This window comes from Colletotrichum scovillei (genome assembly GCF_011075155.1).
Source record: "Colletotrichum scovillei strain TJNH1 chromosome Unknown Contig00002, whole genome shotgun sequence".
NCBI lineage: Eukaryota > Fungi > Ascomycota > Sordariomycetes > Glomerellales > Glomerellaceae > Colletotrichum > Colletotrichum scovillei.
This window is the reverse complement of record NW_023336260.1, coordinates 1695963-1718163: the sequence shown is the minus strand read 5'-3', so window position 1 is coordinate 1718163 and position 22201 is coordinate 1695963. Positions and strand designations below refer to the sequence as shown.

The following is a 22201-nucleotide window of genomic DNA, read 5'->3' as shown; positions in this document are numbered from 1 at the left end:
CAAGGGTCCAGATCTATCGACCCAACCTCATCCCTGACCCTTCCACACGAAAATTCGATTACCAATCGTCATCATCGTCCTTCTTCTGCATCGCGTTCTTGCGAGCGAGCAGAGCATCCGCCAAGCTGTTGCCCAAGCTGGGAGTCGGGGTGTTGCTACGGCTGTTGTCGGAGCCGCTAGCTCCGTTGAGGCTCAAGCCCGAGTCGCGCGGCTGAGCAACGGCCGGCTTGCGTCCAGCAGCGGGTCGCTTCATGGGCGGCTGAGGAGGAGTCGGCTTGCCACGGGCGGCCGCTCCGTTGGCCGAAGGAGGGGGAGGGGGCGGGCGAGGAGCCACGACGGGCGCGGGAGCCTGCTCCTCAACGTAGGCGGCAGGAACCCAGGCTTGAGCGCCACCATTCTTCGCGAGCCACCAACCTGTCACCAAATGTTAGTTTTTTTTTTTCGATGAATTTCAAATGAGGCAGTTGCTTACCGTTGTTCTCCTTCTGGACAACCTCGATCAAGTCACCGGCTCTGACCGTCAACTCGTTCTCCTTCTGACCAGCGAAGTCGTACAGGACCTTGGCCATGATCTTGGCCTTGGCGGGGGGCGCAGCGGGGGGTGGGGGAGGAGGCATTCTGGTCGCTGCAGAAGTTGATGATTGCTGTCTGGTATGTGAAGGAATTGAAGCGGCAGCGGCGGCGGCTTGTGGTTGTTGACGTCCAAATGGTCCAGTCTTGGCTGAGCTGATGGCAGCAGGAGGTTGAGGAACCGATCTTGCAGAAGAAGCAGCAGGTCGAGGCTGAGGAGTCCGGTTGGTGTTTGTCAGCCGAGAGGGTCTACCGTTGGGGCCACCAGGCTTGATGAGCTTGCCACGGGTAATGGGTCGAGCGGCAACAGGCTTGCCCTTGGGTGTCGGCTTGGAGACAGACGATGGAGACTCGCCCGGTTGAGTGTGTACACCACCGCTCTTGTAGAAGTCCACAGCCTGCTGAGAGTCCTTGAGGACCTTGACCGTTTGCATCTTGCCGGGCTTCTTTGCGTACTCAATCACTTCACCAATCTTGAGATTAAAGCCGCCAGGCATCACACGCTGCATTTGCGTGAACATTTCGGTCTTCAAGACGCAGTTCAACAAAGGATCAGCCTCCTGGGGCGAGCCCACACCCAAAGAGAACCAGTCATCACGAGCTGAGGAAGCTCCAATGAACTTGATGGCACCAAGAGGCATCGAGCGTTCAACGGAGATTTGAGGCTGGCCATTGACAAGCATCTGAGCAACAATGTAGAACTTGCTGCTGGTGACAATCAGGATACGGGGACTCGGCTTACTGGATCGGCCAAACTTGGCCTCCAGGATCTCTCCGCGGCAAGAGAAGACAACCTTCTCGTTGTTGGAGATGCCGATGGCGTTTCGAATCTGCGAGCCAGGTCCCATTGAAGCGTTGATTCCCATATAATCACCCAAGAATCTTCGGGAGCCGAGCAGACTGAACCTCCTTCTCTCCTTGCGGTTCTGGAGAACCCTGTGACCCTGGTCGCGCAACTGCAGGTACTCAGCTCCGGTTCTCTTCTTACGCCAGAAACGCTGGATACGAGTAGCAGACTCAGCTCTGTAGGCCAAGTACGCGCGCCACATGCGCTGAATACGGGTGGCCATGTTGTGCCAGTACCGGTCTCGCATGTGCTCAAGCGCAAAGAGGGTCTCGGGTGACTTGATAAAGGCCTTTGTCGTTCCCATCTGCCATTCTTCCTTGGGAATGCTGGTGTCCTTGAGAATCTGCTTGGCTGCATCCTGGTACGATCCTTGCCAGGTGTACTCGCCGGCGTATGAAGTCGCAGGAGAAAGCAAGAAGAATCGATCCACAAACTTCTCAAATGTTTGACGGTAGGCAAATCCAGCACGACGAATGCGAACGTTCTCCTGAAGACCAAGGTACTTGACTTGATGAAGGACGTTAGGGACGTTGTACTCGGAGGGCGACTTGTTCTCGTTAGGCTTGATGGTTCGGATATAAGAAGGCTGGCACTTCATGAGAGTTTCAACCAGCGCATTCGCGGAGGCCCTGATACGGTCACCGGCGGAAGGAGGCTGCTTGCGGTTATCCTGGTCGACTTGGTTAGGGAAGATGGTGTGGACGAAGCGGTTGCTGCTGCCAGAGAAGAGGTTGAGCAATCCCTTCAGCAGCAGATCCTTGTTCTTGTCCGTAATTCCGTCCACCGTGTAAGCTACGTCACCAGCATAGTGCTTGATGATGAAGCTGCCTTGACGAGGGGTCAAATGAGGGTTGGACATGCCGTTAATACTCTGCATGAAGGTTCGGTCAGATGCAGCAGGGTCCGCGTGGGCTGTCTTGGTAGCGTCCTTCATGGCGGAGAGGACACCAGGAGGGCGGATACCCTCGATGAGGTCGCACACGATCTTGTTGTCGAAGTACTTAATAGGTGTCCACTGAATCTGTTCGCGTGCGTACTCGTCCTGCTCGGCCTTCAGCGTCAACTGAATGAAGATCTGTTGCAGCTTCTCGTTGACGTAGTTGATGCAAAGCTGCTCGAAACTGTTCTTCTCGAAAATCTCGAAGCCGTAGATATCGAGAATACCGATGTTGTTGCTTGTGGCCTGCTTCGCCTTAAGGGACTTATTGACACGCTCAACGATCCAGTCGAACAAGTTGCTGTAGATGGCCTTGGAGAGGGCGTCTCGTGTGGCGGCTGCCTGAGCCGGGTTCGTCGGTGACTCGATGACCTCGCCGTTTCGCGGAGTGAGAATGCGAATGGTGATAGCCTTGATGAGCTGCTCGGGCGTCACCTCCAACAGGTATGCCAGGAAGTCCACTACCGACTGGTCGCTAACTGCGGCGTATCCGTCCTGGCCTTCGTGGAACTGAATATTGCCAGCCCATAGAATAGCAGACAGCATGCGGAAAATCTCATCTTGTTCGCCTTGGCTAAGACCAATAATTCTCATAGCCTCGAGCGTATCGTTGAACTCGGCCAAATCGTCGATTCCGTCGACCTCGAGGCACTTCGATCTGCTAGTATAGACGTACGTCTCGGGTGTCTGGATGCCGAACTGCTGTCGGTAGTTCTGGGAAGCTCCCTTGGTGAACTGGTAGAAGATGTGGAAGTTTCGCTCGTTGGTAATCTGGCCGACGACTCTCGACTTCTCGAGAAGGTAGTTGGTGATGTCTGCACCGACGGGTTCACCCTGCGCATTGAAGTGAATCTGCAAATACTTGCCGAAACGCGACGAGTTGTTATTCCTCAAAGTCTTTGCGTTGCCGAAAGACTCCAGTAGCGGGTTGGTTGCCAGCACCATGTCTTTGATCTGCTTGATGTCGCCCGACTCTCCTCCTGAAACGTTGGCGATGTACTGCATGATCCGCTTGGCGGCTTCCGTCTTGCCAGCACCTGACTCTCCGGAAATGATGACACACTGGTTATCTTGATACGCCTTCATGTTGTAGTACGCAGATTCGGCAATAGCGAAGACGTGCGGGGGCATCTCGAGACGGTTCTTGCCCTTGTAGCTGTCGAGTACCTGGTCGGTGTAGATACCCAGGTCCCGGAAGGGGTTGACTGACACCAACACATGGCCGATGTAGGTATAGATCTCCTGGCCCTCGAATCGCTTCTTAAGATTGTCGTTAATGGCTTCGTTGGACACCTTACTGAGCAACGTAAGATCCGAAACGCCAATCTCCTTCTTCTTCGTGACCTCGTATGTGGCCTTCTTGGGCTTGCCGCCGCCAGCCCCTCCGGACGGTCCGGCGGGGCCAGTCTTTGCGGATTTGTCCTTGGGACGTCGTGAGATACCCTAGAAATATTGAAAGCGCAAACGGTCAGTCCTCTCTCCTTCTCGTGGTCGTTGGTCGTGGATTTTTGGAGTCGCTGCAGCCGAATCGGAGCGGTGCGCGCGCGCGGGGCATGAAGCGTCTCACCATGCTGGGCAGTTCTCAATGGAGGGAATGCCGGTATCTGTTGATGGTTTGCGCAAGCAAGCTTTGGAAAATTCGTGAATGCGCGCTGGTGATGAAAGAGCGAAAGGTTTGCTTCTCTGCCTAGAATTTTTTTCTTCCGTTTGGCTTGTTGCTTGCTGAGTGAGAGACTGGAAAGAGCGCGCACCAAAGGTGACGTTGCGGTGCGGACGGAGGGATTACGCAGGTGCAGTGTGGCTGGTTCTTGCCCGAGATCCAAATCCAAACGTTGGCCGACTGCTCTGTTCAAGTGGTGCCTGACGACCAGTCTCCGTTAGTTCTAGAGGGGGGCTTGGGAGGTACAATCAGCCAATCGAAAGCGGCATAACGACCAAGCACAGCCTCAGCCCGGAGAATCGGTGGCGCCAGGTTCCGCGTAATGCCCAACATTGCTTTAGCGCCCTTTAAGCGAATCTCCACTCCTCATATCCTCCACCTCAGTGAGCCGTCTTTCCCCCCTGTCCATCCCGCAGAAGAGCGGGAGATTATCTTGGAACCTTCTGCCCAAAAAAAGACTATCCGGATGTGTGTCCCTGTTCTGAATAACGGCTCTGAGGTCATAGCTTTTCTTACCCCTCCAGCCCATTGGCGGAAGAGGGGTTGCTTTGTGTGTGTGCCGCTCATAACCTGCCTGAAGATAAAATCTTCTCAGGTGCCCGCCATCTCAGAAATTTAGAGTCTATGTACAGCGCATAAGGTCAATTTAAGGCCTGAACATGGTTCGTCCCAGACTGTGCTCAATACTGAGGTGCGCTGAAGTACTTGTTTCACGCTTAGAGTTTTCTAGCTGCCATCGAACCGACTACCTACCTACTACTCCATACACTACCGGCACCTCGTGGAAATCATGACGATCCGCGCCGATGTCGGCTTAGTCGCTCTGCACGCTGTCCACTCACATATTCATCACTCTTAATCAAAGGCTGCATTGCGGCTTGGTGGGTTAGGCGTTGCACAACATCTTGAACAAAATCTCTCGATGCCACTCTAACTGTCTTTATCGTCAGGCCGCTACGGCTTATCAGAATGGATCTCATAACGGATCCTCATTAGCCCATATCCCCATTGCCAGTCATGAAAACGCTCGTCATACGTGCCATCTTACATTGCCCACCATTACCCCATTAGCCCCAGTCCTAGGCCTCGCACGAAACGAACGTCGTCGGCCTGTCGCTCCAGAGCCATCCTCATCCTCTCGCCATACTCTTTCTCGGCCTCTTCTACTCTTGCCTCTTCCTCTGACTTGGGCTCTGGCTGTTCAAAGTCGCTTGCGGTAAACCCAGGCTTGCCGGAGAAGCTGACGAGGCCCAGCTTCTCGCCTGTCCAGAATAGTATGTCATCATCGTTAACATTATCTTGTCCGCCACGCGTTTGCGTCGACAGGATCTTCCTCGCGAGGTCATCAGAACCAGGCATAGAGGCGAATAGAGATGGACGCTCATCCACCTCGCTGTGTCCGATCTTGTGCCGTCTCACCTCAGTGAAGCCATCGCGCTCGAACCACTTGAGAAGTCCCGACCCATCCGAAAATACGATGCGAGTACCCTGGTTGGCGACAGAGAGAATCTTGGACTGGGAGGACGTCTGACGATTCTTCATGGTGGAGTTCTGCATGAGATCTGCAGACGAACCTCCTGGCCGTGGGCACAAGCCGTACAACTCCAAAGAACCCTTGGTGTTGTACTCGCCTCCGGCGATCAATGTCCGGCCTCCTTCCCTCGTCTTCGACTCCATTACTTGTTCAACGGACAAGTCGCTCCTACGACGTGTCTCGCTATCAAGTGTGGAGAATGGGTACGGCAGAGACGCGAGACTAGCCAGTCGAGCTCCCGAATGAATCGAGCCCATGATTGAAGGAAATGTGCGCCTATCGTAGTGCAGGATGTTGGAGAAGCGACCTGCGACATAGATGTCGTCCGAGAAGGAGTACTCATCGCAAGCATTTGGCAGGTGCAGAATGCTCAATGGCGTAGGTTGTGATAAAGGAGCATAAGGCGGCAGCGGATCGTCGAAAACGCTGCCTCGCCTACGCTGGAAGAACCCACTTGGCGACTCGACCGCTAGCACATCTATCCTGTCGATGATCTCACTTGGCGACCTGACTCGCGCCCTATAGTCGTAGAGATGGATTCCCAAAGAGGTTCCTACGGTCAAGGGCAAGCCTGGGGCGGCGGAAGAAAGGGCTGTGATGGACCATTCGAATGTTTGTTCGCCAACGACCTCGAGACGGTTGAGATCCACCTCTAGCAGGTGGCCCTGTACGGCGACAAAGGCCTTGTCAGAGAAGCTGTCGACGCTAACGCATTCTGTCACTCCGGTATCGATCTTGCGTGATCTACCCATTGTCTGTGGTCCGTCGAGATATAAGATGCCCGCTGAGCTTTTGGCGATGGTGGCACCCTTCTGACCCCTAGTACCCTTCACGTCCCACAAGCACATGGAGCCGTCGTCCAATGGCGACACCACAAGTAATTCGTCGGTTTCTCTATTCGGGCTGTACAGAGCCATCCCTCGGACATCCAGCGTATCTTCCTCGGTCCCGTCTCGGATTTTGGGCTGCTGTAGCCAACTTGTCGCTATCGGCGCATACCGTTGTATGTACTCGTTATACCAAAAGACCGGCTCTGTCGGAAACGAGGGGTCCCAATTCGCCATGTCCTTGTACCGCTGTAGCTTGCGCTGTTCCTGTGTCTCCTCATCGTAGAAGAGGGGGTCCGGTTCTGTGTCACCATCTTCTTCTTGACTCAGTTGTACGGCAGCGTTGCTGAAGAGAGGGTAGTCAGTGATGTCGTCGTCACCAAAGGAAGTGATGCGCCGCCGTCTTTGTAAAGCCTCTGAAAATGGCGACTCGTCAAAGGTTCTCGATCGCCAGTGATTGTTGTCGAGGGAAATCTTCTGGAGCTTTCGGCATACGAGCTGCAAACCGGGGAAGTCGTAGGGCTCTAGGACTGAGGGGCACCAAGCCATCAGCTAGGAGTCCCCGTAGCACGCCTGCCTCTTGGCAGAATAAGAAAGGCTTACTCACAGGAAAGAACGCGCAGCAGGATCTCGTCTGGAAGCTCGTCCAGCTTCTTCGGGGGCGCCGACGACACCATTGTGCCGTGGGGTTTGGGAAAAGAAACTCTCGAGTACTCTGGAGTCTCGTTGATTATACTTCTGGTTGGGTTTCGGGGAGATAGAGGGGAGCCCGGACGGGATCCATGGAGAAGAGGGTCGAAGGATGATCCTATCGTTATCGTTATCGGGTATTGCCTGTGCTCTAGCCTATTATGGACTAGTGCAGATCCGGGGGTGGGCCGGATAGAAACGCCTGGACTCTTGAGTGGGCTGACCTGTCAAAGCTCCGGGCCAGTCGGGCTGATTAGGCTCTTTCTTGTTTCTCGCTTCCAGCTGCCCAGCATTCAAAATATGTGTTTTGTCCTGGCCAAAACGATTCCTTCAAGACTCCAGCTCCTTCCCTCCTCCCTTTTCTTAAGCAATTCAATAGCTGTAGGATCAAGGCGGTGACAAAGCAAGATTCTACGCAGCACAGCCACGTCTCTGTGAAACGGCAACCCGTGAAACGGACTGTAACACTGGGACAACTGCAGACACATCTCTTCCCGCTATTGAGAACCATTCCCATTGTAACCATAACATGCTTGGAAATCAGCCGATGCCGCAAGCTATTTTGGTGGTTCAGAATGCTTCGAACTGCGAAGTGCACACAAGTTTCCAGAAGAGGCAACTGAAGTGTCAACCCGCTAAAATTTCACCATTTCTTTCTCCACGTCGATATCCAGTATCGGGATGTGCAAAAAGTTTCGGTAAAGCAAACTCAAGCAATTGAAACAGATTAAAGAGCCGTTCGCGTTGGTTTCTTTATAGCAATTTCCTCTCCGATGTGACAGTTTTTGTTACACCGTTGGCTCTACCGACCGTTGACTCATCTTGAGGCCGTTGGAAATATCTTCATACATTCGTCAAAAAATGACAACCACGAGATGAGGCGTGGGGTTTCAGAAACACAGGACAAGAACTAGAACACGGCGAGACACAATTATGCACATCTGCAACTTTACGAGCTGGAAAGAGGCAAAATAATTATAAGTTGCACAAAATTAGATGGCTATTAAAGTGCTTGGAGATGTAGTCATTGTTCACACTCAACTCCTACCCCAAAGACCAAAGCTTTGTGTCTAGACATCCAGAGGTAATATAGGCAGATGCTGGCCTTTGTCTCAAGCTAGATGTTGATGTGCATTCAAGTAGCCAAAACTAAGTCTGAGGCTTACGGTATCATTATTCGGACACTTCATTCTTATTTATAGTGTGCATTCAAGTGTTGCTAGCCTACGTGTATTCGAGGTAGTACTTTACATGTCTTTTCCTTTTTTGGTGACAGCCTGATCCTGACCACCCTACGTGTAGTCATGCGGCGCAGAACCAGAGCTGACTGCATGTAGATCGCATACAGCCGTAATACTACCACCTACCTATAAGAAGCTCACAATTTCCTTTCTTGAGAGCCGAAATCCAGTCCATAACCGTCATGTCCTTCGCAAATTTCTAGCCATGCCGAACTATAGTTGTAGCCAGATTCCCGAGCCCCTCGAAGCTTACGGCGACATCACAGGACTCGGAGTAAGTGAATGATCTCAGATTAATATGAGTCTCTCAGCAGCTGCTTACGATTCTCTTAGGTTGTTCTTGCTTTCACGATTGCAGCATGGTCGACGATCCTTATATTGATCGCTTATTATCTGTTCGAATTCGATCCAAGCCTGAATCCATATCGGAAGATGACGGATCAGGGCGAGGAAATAATTCCAATAGCAAAACGAATACCCAACCCTGCCGATCAAATGATCTACAAACACACAAAACGTCTCAGGGGTTGGTTTGGCCATCACGCAGACGAGGCGAGTGGCGTTGAGCAAGCATTCCACAAAGTCCGTCACTACCATGGTATCTTTTGTAAGCTCCCTTACTAATGCATTAGTATTTTCTGTTAGTGTATCCTTACACTTGCCGATACGCAGTTGGTCACCGGCTTATCCATCATGTTGAGCGGGTATTACGCTCTCACGCAAGGCCTGTCAGCCTATCACTGGCAGATGGTGCTTTGTCTCGCATGGTTCTCAACCATGACCCATCTCTCGGCGCTGACTTTCTTACGAACCTATCTTAACAATCATCCAGCCGGACGCTTCTGGCGAATATTTCTCATGTCTCTACTTGCTACCACTCTCACAATTGGTTTCATTCCTACAGGTCACTTCACCTTCATCGATAGGTATACGTTCTCATCTTGGCTATCTCCCGACACACCAGATCGAATCGACCTGGGAACTATGATATACCCAGACGATTGCGATAATTTCAAGACCTCTACCCCGAAGGACTTACATTGCTGGCTGTCACGCAGCAAAGACTTCCATCATGGCAGCAGCCCATGCGTGACATTTGGGCTGAACACTTGTACCGTGGACGGTAAACCTGTTAATCAGTCTACACATACAGATCAGGAAGTAACACTGAACTTTCGGACTGAAAGAGACGGAAAACATAAATCAGGCTCACCTGGAGTTCTTCCCGAATCCCCGGCAATATGCTTCTTCCGTGGGGGTATGATCACCAGGAGTGAATCGTACTTTTCTCTAGTAGTGTCACTTGCTTTACTCACTTATGGTTATACCATAAGGGTGTTCAAGCTCTTTGAAAAGATCCCCGAAACATTTTCCTGGCTCGGAGAAGAAAGACTAGACCACAGATACCAAGCTCTTCTTCGCGCATTGAAGCGAAGATTATCAGTAAAACCCCCGTCAAAGGCCGTTTTGATAGCTTCGTTGTGCGTACCACTGCAAGCTTCCTTATACCACACATTGTGTATATTATTGCAGTTGTACACTTCCATGATAGCCGAGGTGAGTGATATTACCTCTTTAGCACTTTCACCTTGCAAACGGAACGTCTAATCTGTAACCTCAAGGTCTTCTCAATCTCTATATCTGCGATTTGGGGCACCCTAAAAATTTCTAGTACACGCGATATGGGAAACCCTGAGGATAATGATTGGGCCTTTGGGCAAGTGATTTCACTCGTTCTTCTGTCTAGTCCCTTAACCCAACTATTTGAGGTGGCGTACAAGACCGCCAGCCCCTGGAATTCCCGTCGACACACACCACCGAGCATCCGCATATCTCGTCCAGACACTCCTGGCTCAACCCCTAGTTCATGTAGGAATCCCTGCGAAATTCTCCTCGGGACGCTTGGAATAACAATGATAGCCGTTGAAATGTTGACATCATCAAATACAAGTCGTCCTAGTGGCCCACTGGCCTCCGATAGAATCCGCCATATTGGTTCGCAGAGCAATGGTGCAAACAACCAAACTAGTGAGATATCTCAGTCCGATCAACGTATGTTAAAGCGCATTCTTGAACTTGTCATAAGGTTTCATAAAAACTGAAAAATCTTAGAAGAAGCTGAATCAAATGCCGTGCCGCCGCGTTTCAATCCAACATTTACTTTCCGTGGGCAGAATGACCTTGACCAGGTCGAAAGCGCTCAGTCGTACCTTACAGCGCAACTCATTATCACCCAACTACTTAACGAGGCCCATTTCGATCGCAAGGAAATATGGAACGATTCCTTACTATTCGTTATAGCAGCACCGATCTTCTCCATATTTGCTTCATTCTTCATCAATATCTACACGCTCGAAAATGCGGCATTCATAGGGTTCGAGAATTACATTGCGAAAGTTCTGATCACTGCTGCTTTTCTACCACTTCAAATTCAAATGTACATCTTCTTCATTTTTCATGTACACCGTTTCGAATTTGAAAAAGGGATAAAGTGGCGGAGGATCACGGGGGCAACAATGTCAGTGCTATCGAGTTCTATGATTTCCGGGTATTTGAATCACCACTTCGGGACAATGATGGCATGTGTAGCCATTGCTGCATTGTGCGGGCTACAGTTAATGACAATGCTAGTAACCACTTCGCTTAGGATGTGGTCCCTACGTAGCCGTCAAGTCCGCCATCATTAGGACAGAGGAAGTCTAGCAATCAGAAATACTCACCGAAAGGACATTCAGAGTGTGTGTTGCCTTTGTGATAGACACTAGGCAGTGGTGGGTATCAAGCTTGATGTATGTCCACATGGCTGTCTCACTTTTGAACCTTTTGATGATTTTGAACAAGGCGACAGTTGTAGTGAGGCGTGAATGGTAAGTCAGTAGGTCTTCGCTCTTCCTACAACCACCTTGATCACCACACTGCCTAGAGACATGCCCCTTGATCATATCAAACTCCTCTACTTTCGAGTCACTACGTCACGTCGCCTAAGAGAGTTCCATAAGACAAACATTCATTTCCTCATACTCTTGGGCAATGGTCTTAGCTTACCTTACGCCATAGCATACCGGACAATGTTGGAAAAGAAACCAGACCGCCGGCGCCGAGTGAGCGTGCTGCTGTTAAGCTTATTCCAACAACCCGTGCGTCGACAATATGTTAGGCCACATAAGGGTGCCTCCCAATGCCTCAGATCTAGCAGTAGAGTCTAACCAGCAGCACGGTGCTCGGGTGGAGCGGAGATGCCGCATGGCATAATCCTGGAATTCGGATCCGGATCAGAGCCGCGGACACGGTTCCGAGGAGGGGCATCGGCAGGTATCAAGATTGAGACGCAATTCAGCACTCACATACTCGCACCCTCACATTCTGAACGTAAGTACGCATCGGCATCACGAGTAGCACGATAGGGTCCTGCGACATTCATCCGCCTCATGCGCATCTGCACGCGGGTGAAAACTTGGGTCTGCTTGGACACTGGTTTCATCTCTCTTCATCCAGGAACAGCACTCTCGCGGGAGGACGTAGTCCGAAGGCAATCTAGACAGACGCGGGGCGTCGGAGAAAACGAGATCAGACCAAGATGAGTGCTGCAACAGATGAATCCAGGTTCCGAGCCAGCCTCTCTAGGTCAGAGCGGAGCATCGTGGGGTTCTCTTTGCGACCCGAGCCGCAAGTGTCACATCTGATGAATGAGAGATATCTCGCTTGAGCTTCGGTGTCGTTCCATACCCAAGGCTTGACATATCCCCAGATACATCTGGACCCCTGTGACGGGGCAAGCCATATGCGTTTTTCTGCCAAACCTGTGCTCGAAACCTCGTTAGCTGGGGATAGTTCGTTCTGACACGACCCACACAGCGACCCAACTGTCAAGCTTAGTAGTGCGACACGAGTCGGTGATTCAGATGATAGAAAAAAGATGAAGAAGTGAGGGGATCGGCGACAACGAGAGCCATCATGGCTCCTGAAAGCCCCTCGCAAGCCCCCCTCTTGTCGATCATAAACTGCTTCAAGGCTGGAGGCTTGATCGTAAACTGAGTTTGAAGCAGTGTTTACTAGGTACGATACCCGTTACCGGCTGTTGCAAGCATCACACACAGGCGATCGACCTCTTCACTGGCTGGTCTTATTGATGTCAGTTGACCCTTGCTCGGCGAAGGAAGCTTAAACAAGCCACTTGGCGTAAAGCTTGGCGTAAAATGTGGAGATTGACTCGAGATCCTTGAAGAGGCTGACTTGGGCGTTGTTGGAATGTCTGTGTCAGTGACGATCATGCAGGTGAGTAGGGTTGGTGCTTCATGCGGGCATGAAAGCCGTTTTGAGAGCGGAGACCCGTGCCAATGTCCAGCTTTGCTCGTTTCACCCGGACCTGGCATAGTAGTGTCAAACTGCGAGCGACAGCCACTGCAGCAAAGAAGAGGAGCAAAACAATTCGAATATGCTTGGCGACGCTACCGGTATCGTGAGACCCAGGCAAAGCGAGGGGTGTTCGGGCGAGGCTGGCTGATAGCCCACGTCATTTCCGTCTCGCAAGAAGCCCCATCGATACCAGACAGCGCTGACGGGCTTGGAGGGTTCAGACCGCCGATGATACTCGAGGCGGAACGAGTCGAACTGGGGGCGAGTCAATCCAAGTGTGAAAGGTAGATGCCGAGTCTGTCAGCATTGAGTGAGAAGAGGAGTAGAGTTGGAGATTGTGTGCCGAGTCCCGAGAGTGCCGGAAAGCAAATACTGGGCCAGGGGTCGGGAGCGTCGAGGTGTGTGGGTGGTCCAGAGAGAACGAGAACGAGGCAGGAACTCAACCGTCAGCCTCGCTGGAAGGAGGACGTTGAGCCAAGATTTAGATGGGCTGATGGCGGGAAGATAAATGCGAGATGCTTGAACTCTTTAAGCTTGAACTGGGGAGCGAAATATGGTTGATTAGGGATTTTGAGTAGGATGAATCAAAGACAGGTGATCTGTAAACATAATCGTACGATTTTGACGTGCAAGACCGCATGGATGGGCTCATGGAATGCTTCTTTGCTGGGAGGTGTGAGCGCCTGACACGCTGCGCAGAGGAGAGGACATGGAAGCAGAGAGACTCGGGGCCAAGAACGCGGTGCCATTGGACTAGAGCGCTGCACATGGCTTAGACTTCCCGCTAGAGCACGACAGCCATCAAGCAGCCATGATCCATCTGAAGGATTCAGGGATAGACAGGGGAAGGGTGAGACGGGGGCGGATGGCAGGATAACGACGCTACCTGGGTGCGAACCTTGCTCGGGGGACAGGTGGGTTGGGTCATGGATGGAATCAAGATACGTAGGCTGACAGGTGTTGACGCTGTTGAGTAGGGTTTGGGCGGGCTTGTGTATCAAGCTAGAGGTAGCATGGCGTTATATGGTTCCTGGTGCAAGTTTTGAGGGAGAGAGTGAAGTGCGGGCTGGCAGAGAGCGAGCCGCGAGCGTGCTGAAGGTTTCATGACGGGGATAAAGTGTGGATGAAGGGCCGATGTGCTGGGATGACAAGTTTGGAGATTTGCGGGTGATGCACGGGCCAAGATGACCAAAGGAGGAAAGAGAAGGGAGCCTGTCCCTGCTGCTTCGGTCAACAGGCGCAGTGTACGGAGTACGTACATACTGCGTACAAAAAACGCAGGAGCGATGCTGATGGGGACCTGCCGCACCCTCAACGCATGTGTAACTCTTGTCCCTTGCCGCCAAGCCCGAAAGAGACTAGTGGGAATGTGGGGGTGACCCCTGGGCCCTGACACCCGCCGTTCCTCCCACCTGTCCTTCCGTCCTTTATTTTTTCTGTGCCTTCTGTTCCGGTGCGGTGACCGCTCTTACCTTACCGTGCTTATCTCGCAAAGTGAGAGAGTGGGCAAGAGCTTGACTGGGGGAAGGCACGATGTACATTTTAGGTTGGAAAACGGAAAGGGTTCCCCGGATCATCTCTGAAGGGAGAAAAGAGAGTTAGGCGAGAGAGTCAGTCGATACCGTACGGAAGGAACCTTCAATCTGACATGGAAGAGACGGTGAAGAGTGTTTTGGACCTTTGAACTCAACTTTCTCAGGTGCCCTTGTCCCGTGGGTGCGTGATAGGTCAACTCTAGGGAACCTTTGGGTTTGATGCTTTCTGATGAGGGGAGCTCTAATTATTCACGTAGCCAATGGCTTCTCGTCGTTGCGTTGCAGAGTTGCAATTCGCAGCAAGAGAATAATGAGGACTAGGTAAGTATCTGGCTTGGTCTCACTTCGTGAGTGAACCTATTCAAAGCATCATTCCCTATCATCTTCCTTGCGAGATGGGGAAGCAATATCGAATACTCCCTGCTAGCCACATGCTGGGCAGCTGGGCAGAGACCCCAAGATAGAAAACAGCTCACCGTCAGTGGCCGGATCACTCTATACTTGCATCGGTAGTGCAGCGGCATGCAGCTGTAGCGCATCTCGGTAGCACGATGCCATCACATTGGAGTTTTTTAATAGTGTCTTTCTGCGGGTTGTCCTTGTGATGGTATTCAAGAATAGTTCCTTAATGCTCCATCGTTGTGCAACCAGCGAATCCTGTGTCACCAAAAATCCAGCCACCGCAGCTCTCCCGTGAGGTGTGGTGTACGGAGGAAGGAGCGGTGGTCGCCTCACCTGGTGGTCGGCGACTTCCCTCAGCACCGTTAAGCGCCCAGCAACATGGGCCCGGCCGAAACGGGTCTGGCGTCCGTGTTCCAAAATTAAAATCAGCCAACCACCGACCGCCGTTGCGTCTCCCGTCACCTTCCCATCTGTCCACTTTGAGATCCGTTCCTCTAGGCGGGCGGCAAGAAGGAGGCAGGTGGTGGCCAATTTGACCGTCAATCTGAGTTTCTGTGGTGCCCGACACAACGTCGCTGAGAGGAATTGGACAACGACCTGCCGACCGCAAATCATCATTCGTGCATGTTGCTCCGTAGTCGTACAGCTGGCCAGGTAGGTAGCTAAAGGTACCTTGCCGTGCCATGCCATGCCATGCTATCCGAATGGCCCATCAGCGGAGAACCAGACGACAGGCCATCCAGCATGGAGAATTGGGGGGGGATTGCATGCGGATATGAGGACCTCGACTCGTCATCCTCGTTTGGTTGTTTTTCCTTTCTTCCCTCTGTTTTCCCATTCCCTCCATGATCCATCCACATTCCATCCTCCTCCCAGCAGTCTGGTAACCTATTGCCATTTTCGGTCTGAATGTCGTTGGTTCCAACAAACTTTCCAACGAGACAAAGCTAAGCGCAACCGCCATACCCAACTGTTGTTTAACAGACGCCAACCTGTACCGATCAGAAGAAACGACCCTTGTTCATCGCATTCACTGTGTAGCATAGCGTAATAGCGCATATCCACATCTTGCATTCGAGCCGCATTGTCAAAGGGGAACAACACAGGCAACGCTGCGCACAAAAGCGCAAGAGAAGGGAAAAACGGCCCCTCCCCTGTTGCAACCGAAACGTCAGAATAGCCTCGGGGCCCCCTCGTCAAAGCGCCTCTAACAGAAGTCGTCTCAACTCCGCCCACCACCTGTCGCACCTGGCCCTGCCGTCTGATCAGTCTCGCCTCTCGGATCGGACTGATACAGCTCCCTCCAACTGCGAAACCCCTCCAACGTCTGATCTACCGAATCGTCCAGTCCACCATCGTCAAACCCCTTGTCCCGTCCTCGACAGTCGACAGTTCGCCCCCCCGCCACCAAATCGCACTTTTTTTTTTTTCACAATTCACATCATTGCGCGGGACGAACACTAACACTGGCACCCTGTTCAACGGCTATTGACGAGGTTTCATGGACACCTGACATCCGAAAGATTAGTCCCGACATCATCACCCACCCCTCCATCCAATCCTGCACCAAACCGCACCATCGTCAAGCCCCCTCCACCACTTTTCGTCGCCGGATCCAAGTCTATCCATCCGACAGCACCAGGCTCCCCCGTTCATCCCGGGCATTTCTTCTTGCCAAAGAACCGATTCCCGCCCTGTGCAACCCCGGTCAGTCGAACCTCACGCGGTGCCAAGTCCACAGACGCCATCGCTCGAACTTCGACTGCCGTCCCGACTCGCCTCATCTCTTTATGACTTTCCCCCCACCCGCCGAAAGCTTCGTCTTGTCTTCCTCCACCTCTTCTCCTTCACCCTCATTTCTCTCTTCTTCTTCTTCGTTGAGTCTCGCCTAGGTCGAAGAGTCAAGAGTCAATTCCCGAGCCCTTGCGACCAACGAGATTCCTTCCTTTCCTTCGCTGCTGGCTCAGATCATTCTTTTACCTTTCCAACTTTGCTTGGCTGGAGTCTTTTATCTTCGCTTCTTTTGCTCGTCGACTGCACCACTTTAGGTATTATAAGAGACGTTTTTAATACGGGGACTGAGACGTAAAGAGATTGGAAACAACAGACTTTGGCATCGACACGAACGTGGTTATTGGAATTGCTGGGATTATTTGCTTCACCATCGCCCGACGCCCACACGAGCCGCTACCGATACACCCAAGGCCCGACCCCAACCGCCAACTCGTCGGTACTGTCGCAGGTCGACACCCTAATACAGCTACGAATAGGAGGGCAGCCGAAATCGAATCAAAATGGCGGGCGACCTGACCTTCGGGGTTCTCGTCAAGAAGCAGTTTACTGCTCAGAAGTTGGCTTTCCACTTCCTCTTCTGGACCTTTCACTTTGGCATTTTCGCCTATGGATGGTAAGCCTCCATTCGCACAACGTGTTTGTTTACGACCCAACTCTAACTTTTTCTAGGTGGAAGCAGGCAATGGACGCGAGGCTGGCTGGTCTGAACACTTTGCAGTACTCGGTCTGGATTTCGAGAGGTGCTGGTTTGGTTCTTAGTGTCGATGGAATGCTTATCCTACTCCCGGTCTGCCGAACGGTTATGCGATGGATCCGACCTAAGCTTCGCTTCCTCCCTCTCGACGAGAACCTCTGGTTGCACAGGCAACTGGCGTACTCCATGCTTGGATTCACCATCTTGCACACCTCTGCTCATTACATCAAGTAGGTTCTGGACGAATGCGGCACAATACCCACTTACTAACTTGTGCGCAGCTTCTTCAACGTTGAGAGAACACAGATTCGTCCCGTCACGGCTATCCAGATTCACTACGCCCAGGCAGGTGGTGTTACCGGCCATGTCATGCTGCTGTGCATGCTTCTGATGTACACCACTGCGCACGCTCGTATTCGCCAGCAGTCATTCGAGACGTTCTGGTACACTCACCACCTCTTCATTCCCTTTTTCTTGGGACTGTACACCCACACCACTGGATGCTTCGTGCGCGATACCGCCTTGCCGTACTCTCCATTTGCCGGAAAGGATTACTGGGACCACTGCATCGGATACCTCGGCTGGAGATGGGAGCTCTGGACTGGAGCCTTCTACCTCATGGAGCGTACCTACCGTGAGGTCCGCGCTCGCCGCCGCACCAAGATCACTCGTGTTGTTCGCCACCCATACGGTTAGTCTCTGCTGTGTCACTTATTCTCCTCGTGATGCTAACTGAGTTTCAGACGTTGTTGAGCTGCAGTTCAACAAGCCCTCGTTCAAGTACAAGGCTGGCCAGTGGCTCTTCCTCCAAGTGCCTTCTCTTTCGAACTACCAATGGCACCCCTTCACCATTACCTCTTGCCCGTTCGATCCTTATGTCTCGGTTCACGTTCGCCAGGTCGGTGACTTCACTCGGGCTCTTGGTGACGCTGTTGGTGCTGGTTCCGCCCAGGCAAAGCTTTACGATGGTGTTGATCCCATGGGAATGTACGAGGTTGCTCTTCAGAACGGCCAGCAGATGCCTGATCTCCGCATTGATGGCCCGTACGGTGCTCCCGCCGAAGACGTTTTCGAGAACGAAATCGCTGTGCTCATCGGTACTGGTATTGGCGTTACTCCCTGGGCCTCCATTCTCAAGAACATCTGGCATTTGCGCAACAGCCCGAACCCGCCAACCCGTCTTCGCCGTGTTGAGTTCATCTGGGTCTGTAAGGATACTGGCTCTTTCGAGTGGTTCCAGACCCTACTGTCGTCACTTGAAGAGCAGTCCAACGAGGCAGCTCGCGTTCCTGGCAGCTCTGGTGTTGAGTTCCTGAAGATTCACACCTATCTTACTCAGAAGCTGGACATGGATACCACCCAGAACATTGTGCTCAACTCGGTTGGATCAGACCACGACCCTCTGACTGAGCTCAAGTCCCGTACGAACTTCGGTCGACCCAACTTCTCCAAGCTTTTCACAACCATGCGTGATGGTATTCTGGACAGAACATACCTCAACGGCTTGGAAGGTAGCATGCGCACGACTGTCGGTGTCTACTTTTGCGGTCCCTCAGTAGCTGGTAAGCATCATATTCTCATCTCTCTCATTACTCTTGCTAATGAATCATGTAGCTCGCGATATCAAGCAGGCTTGCAAGGATGCCGACGTCCGCGAAGTCAACTTCCGATTCTGGAAGGAGCACTTCTAAGCGTGGGGATGGCTGAGATAATGAAAAGTAAAAGTCAAAAAACGAGGAGCCTTGGCGAAAGCCTAGAGTTCTGTACGTGGAGGAGAGTCTCATACCAGGAGACGACGACATCTACAGCTACCAGAAGCTTCTCAGCAGTGGGACCGCGGGAAGCAGTGCTCCGAGAGGAGAGCTGGCTGAATAACGGCAAGCGGAAAGGCGTTGTCTGGAATGCATTAAGAAACCCCTTCAGCGATGTGCATCATCTCATTACTTTTTGCCGCCATCCGCGCCCTCACCTTATTATTTCTTATGATGGGCGGGGTTGGCAGGCGGTCAATGTTCTCTCATATATATACAAAGTCCATATATCACATTTTTTCAGCTATGGCAACTTGTTCTATTTTCCAGGTTTCAAACTGTTTTATCATGATCTATAAGGGAAAAGGTGTTCATGTGGCCTAGGGATGGTAGATAGGATAAGTGATAACGATTTCATTCGATCTTGCACAGCCACTACCACTGACTGGTGCGAACCGCTGTCATGAGATGACGTGAACGCCGTTGGCAAGAAAAAGGTGCGATTACTGATGGTGTCAACGTGGCAGGGGTCATGCTCGCAAGGGAACGAGGATATGGAGAGCATTAAGTAGCAGGGAAGAGCTGGGACGGAGGGATTTCATTCCTGCGAAGCTTCCCACCGGAGTGCGTCCGGTCCACGACTCGCCTCAGCGTTCACGGTGCCGGCTAAGCCGTACGCCGTTCGCCGTCTTTCTGGCGTTGAGTGGGTAGGAGAGAGTCTGGACTCGACGGCTTTCAGCTTGGCTAAGGGCGCTCGTTGAATCGTGTGTTGATGCATGAGCCTGATGGTGGTCTATGTGATCAAGTGAGAACTTGGGTTGCCCTCTCTGATGATCGAGTGGAGATGGGTAAAGGGTAGGGGACTCGATCTAGGGGGAGAGAAGCTTGGGAGGGACGGAGGGACGGCAGCTTACCTTTTCCTGTGATGTGGTAGGTGTGGTACGTGCAGGGCTTGGTGTGGACGGTTGTGGTTGCATTTCAAACCGTTGATGTTTTGAGTTTTTTTTTTTCTCCCTTTGGACTGCTGGTGAGTGGTTGCGTGGCTTTGTTGTGGGACTGGACGACTGGCTACCTGATGGAAAGTCCGACTTGTTATCGGTGATAGTGTGTACTTTGCTGTGTAAGTACCTTCGTATGATGGTGGTGTGATATCGCAAGAGGTTCGAATGATTGGGCTGCTGTCCTAATCTTGGGATGGATATGAGTGAAATTCGATTGTACTTGGGCTGCTTTCGTCGCCTTTGGTCATATTTCATGTCCCCCTTGAGGTCACTTGTGTTGTAGTGACCTCCTGGTATAGCGGGAATAGGGGGCTCATGAGAAGGTTTGGGAAATCTGGGGACAGCGGCTATGACGGGTTGAGATAGGATGTGACGGCACACTTTGGGTTGACGTTGACGTGTGTTCTTGACTGGCGCCTAGTCATGGGCTGATGGGGCCACCACCGAGAGGAAGTGGACTAATCGAATGAGTTGCGTGGAGGTTTGGGTGCAGAGACCTAGCTGTGAGTTGAGGCGGGCGAGGTTGGCAGCGGAAGATGAGATGGATAGGATTAGAACTATTGCTGCCGCGAGTCGTTCGGGAGGATACGGTGGGGCGAGCGGACGGACGGACGGAAGGACCGGGTGGCAGTGATGGTTATACGGATGGTGTCCGGGTTTAGGTGGAGTTCGGACGGGTTCCGCGTTCTACGCCAGCTGTGTCTTTTGCCCGTTCCTCTCAAAGTCCGTATGTCCCAAGATCTTTTTTGGATCTTATTTCCTTTTCGGCAGGTCTATTGCGTATGGTCAGCAGTTGCCTCTTTGGGGAGAACGGCTCGTGGTGACGACATTCCGAAGTTCGCTTTTTTGAGAGTACGGGCAGTTTCTGTCATCCCATCGGCACAAAGTAGCTGGGGCTCGTGCTGGTGCTCGTGCTTTCGAGGAGACTCATTCCCTTTTCTTGGGATGGATGTATTTAGATCATGTAGCCGTGCGGGAAATCGTAAAATTTTCAGTGCAGTTAATGGGGCGGGAAAGGTTCGTCCCAACGTCGTGGGAATTTCTTCGAAACAGGCTTATGTGGTTGCGTTGGTTGGATATTTTTAGCCATTTTTACTGTTCTTCTCGGGTGGTCTGGTCTGCGTCGGTGAGAGGGTAAACTTGGCCGATGATGAGATGAGAGCTCTTGTTCAATTCTAGTGGAGGAAATAGAACGCCATTTTCTTTTGCTTTTGCGGGAAACGGGAGTCACGTGTTACGTACGGACGATGCTTCGGGAGTGAGGAGCTTAAGTCTCCTGGCTGTGACTATAGTAGATTCTATTGATTCAATGGGGGTTGCGTTTGCAACTCAGTGGGTATAGAGGTGGTGACACCCACATCCGAACGACCATCAGGGGATTGATACGAAGCCAAGGTCATTCCAAAAGAATAAGATACCTTCTGGAATATGGTAGATATCCTTTGAGGGCATGGAAGAACATTTGTCTTGACGCGCTATGTCCTTGTTTAAAGGAAGTGCTTTCGGTTGACTTATTGAACCCTGGCAATGAACTCCATAGTCTAGGTCGTATAGATCACTTTGACTCCTGAACACAAGAATTTAACATATAGAGATGGTACTGAGATGAAATCGTCAGGTCTGATGTTCCATAGGGTTTAACAAGGCTTCTTGTTTCGTAAATCTGGCGTGCCGATTGCATTATGTATAAGGATTAACGGCAACAATACGGCTTGAATCTAGGGTTTCGTCTTCTTTAAAAAGTATCCATTGAGGAAATGAAGAAAAAGGTGATTAACAGATTGGTTGCTGAAGACTCTTCATGAAGGGTCTTCTCCCTGATGCCCTTTGCCCTCAACATTAGACCCATACGTTTCTGAATGCCTTCAGAGTATAAAGTCGGAGAAGCGTAATGCGGCTGCTCTCAAAGTATCCTGCCACCTCATAAAGGCCGTCATTTGGGAAAAAAGACTAAGGCCATCGATGGATCAAATCATCACGTTCTCGAGAAAGCGGCGTGGAGGTTTCCCTTCCGCGATGTCCTACCGTTAAAGCCAGACTCTAACCTTTGTAATTTATTTTAACGCATAAGTCAGGAAAGAATCATGCGAATTCCCTGAGGTTAAAAACACCGTTCCGATTCCCTAAACGGACTCTGCAATTAGGGAAAATAAGAATAAGGAATATCGATGGGATGAGTGCTAAGTGTCCTCGAGAGTGCCCAAAGAGGCGGTGATGGAGAGGCCCATGTTAGTCATGCTGAACTTCCAAAACGGGAACAGCGGAAGCAGCGGATGGCGATGAACTTCCTGTGAATGGGGAAAGTGGATAACATAGAGTATGCACAGGTCTTTGTCTCTCAGGTCTTTGTCTCTCAGGTCTT

General features: G+C 51.7%; 3 protein-coding genes across 3 annotated transcripts; 2 read left to right on the top strand and 1 right to left on the bottom strand.

Annotated features, from left to right (window-relative positions):
• Positions 1-58: 58 nt before the first annotated feature.
• Positions 59-7052, bottom strand: HER10_EVM0007813 (myosin I myo5; the record flags this gene model as incomplete). The annotated part of the gene is made up of 4 exons (XM_035477357.1): positions 59-414; positions 473-3797; positions 5107-6905; positions 6983-7052. The coding sequence occupies 4 exons, from the start codon at positions 7050-7052 to the stop codon at positions 59-61; spliced, it is 5550 nt and encodes a 1849-aa protein (XP_035337392.1).
• Positions 7053-8511: 1459 nt separating this feature from the next.
• HER10_EVM0011022 (uncharacterized protein) lies at positions 8512-8930 on the top strand (the record flags this gene model as incomplete). The annotated part of the gene is made up of 2 exons (XM_035480464.1): positions 8512-8580; positions 8640-8930. The coding sequence occupies 2 exons, from the start codon at positions 8512-8514 to the stop codon at positions 8928-8930; spliced, it is 360 nt and encodes a 119-aa protein (XP_035337673.1).
• A 6289-nt stretch (positions 8931-15219) lies between these two features.
• Positions 15220-20973, top strand: HER10_EVM0004248 (ferric reductase like transmembrane component). The gene is made up of 5 exons (XM_035473900.1): positions 15220-17006; positions 17063-17317; positions 17369-17778; positions 17831-18649; positions 18702-20973. The coding sequence occupies exons 1-5, from the start codon at positions 16894-16896 to the stop codon at positions 18776-18778; spliced, it is 1674 nt and encodes a 557-aa protein (XP_035337109.1). The 5' UTR covers positions 15220-16893; the 3' UTR covers positions 18779-20973.
• The last annotated feature ends 1228 nt before the right edge of the window (positions 20974-22201 follow it).

What these genes read in the sequence shown, in the direction of transcription:
- HER10_EVM0004248 (XM_035473900.1), top strand. Translation starts at nt 16,894, where the DNA reads ATGGCGGGCGACCTGACCTTCGGGGTTCTCGTCAAGAAGCAGTTTACT. An exon ending in TGTTGTTCGCCACCCATACG is followed by an intron (nt 17,779 to 17,830) that starts GTTAGTCTCTGC and finishes ACTGAGTTTCAG; the next exon opens with ACGTTGTTGAGCTGCAGTTC. An exon ending in TTGCGGTCCCTCAGTAGCTG is followed by an intron (nt 18,650 to 18,701) that starts GTAAGCATCATA and finishes TGAATCATGTAG; the next exon opens with CTCGCGATATCAAGCAGGCT.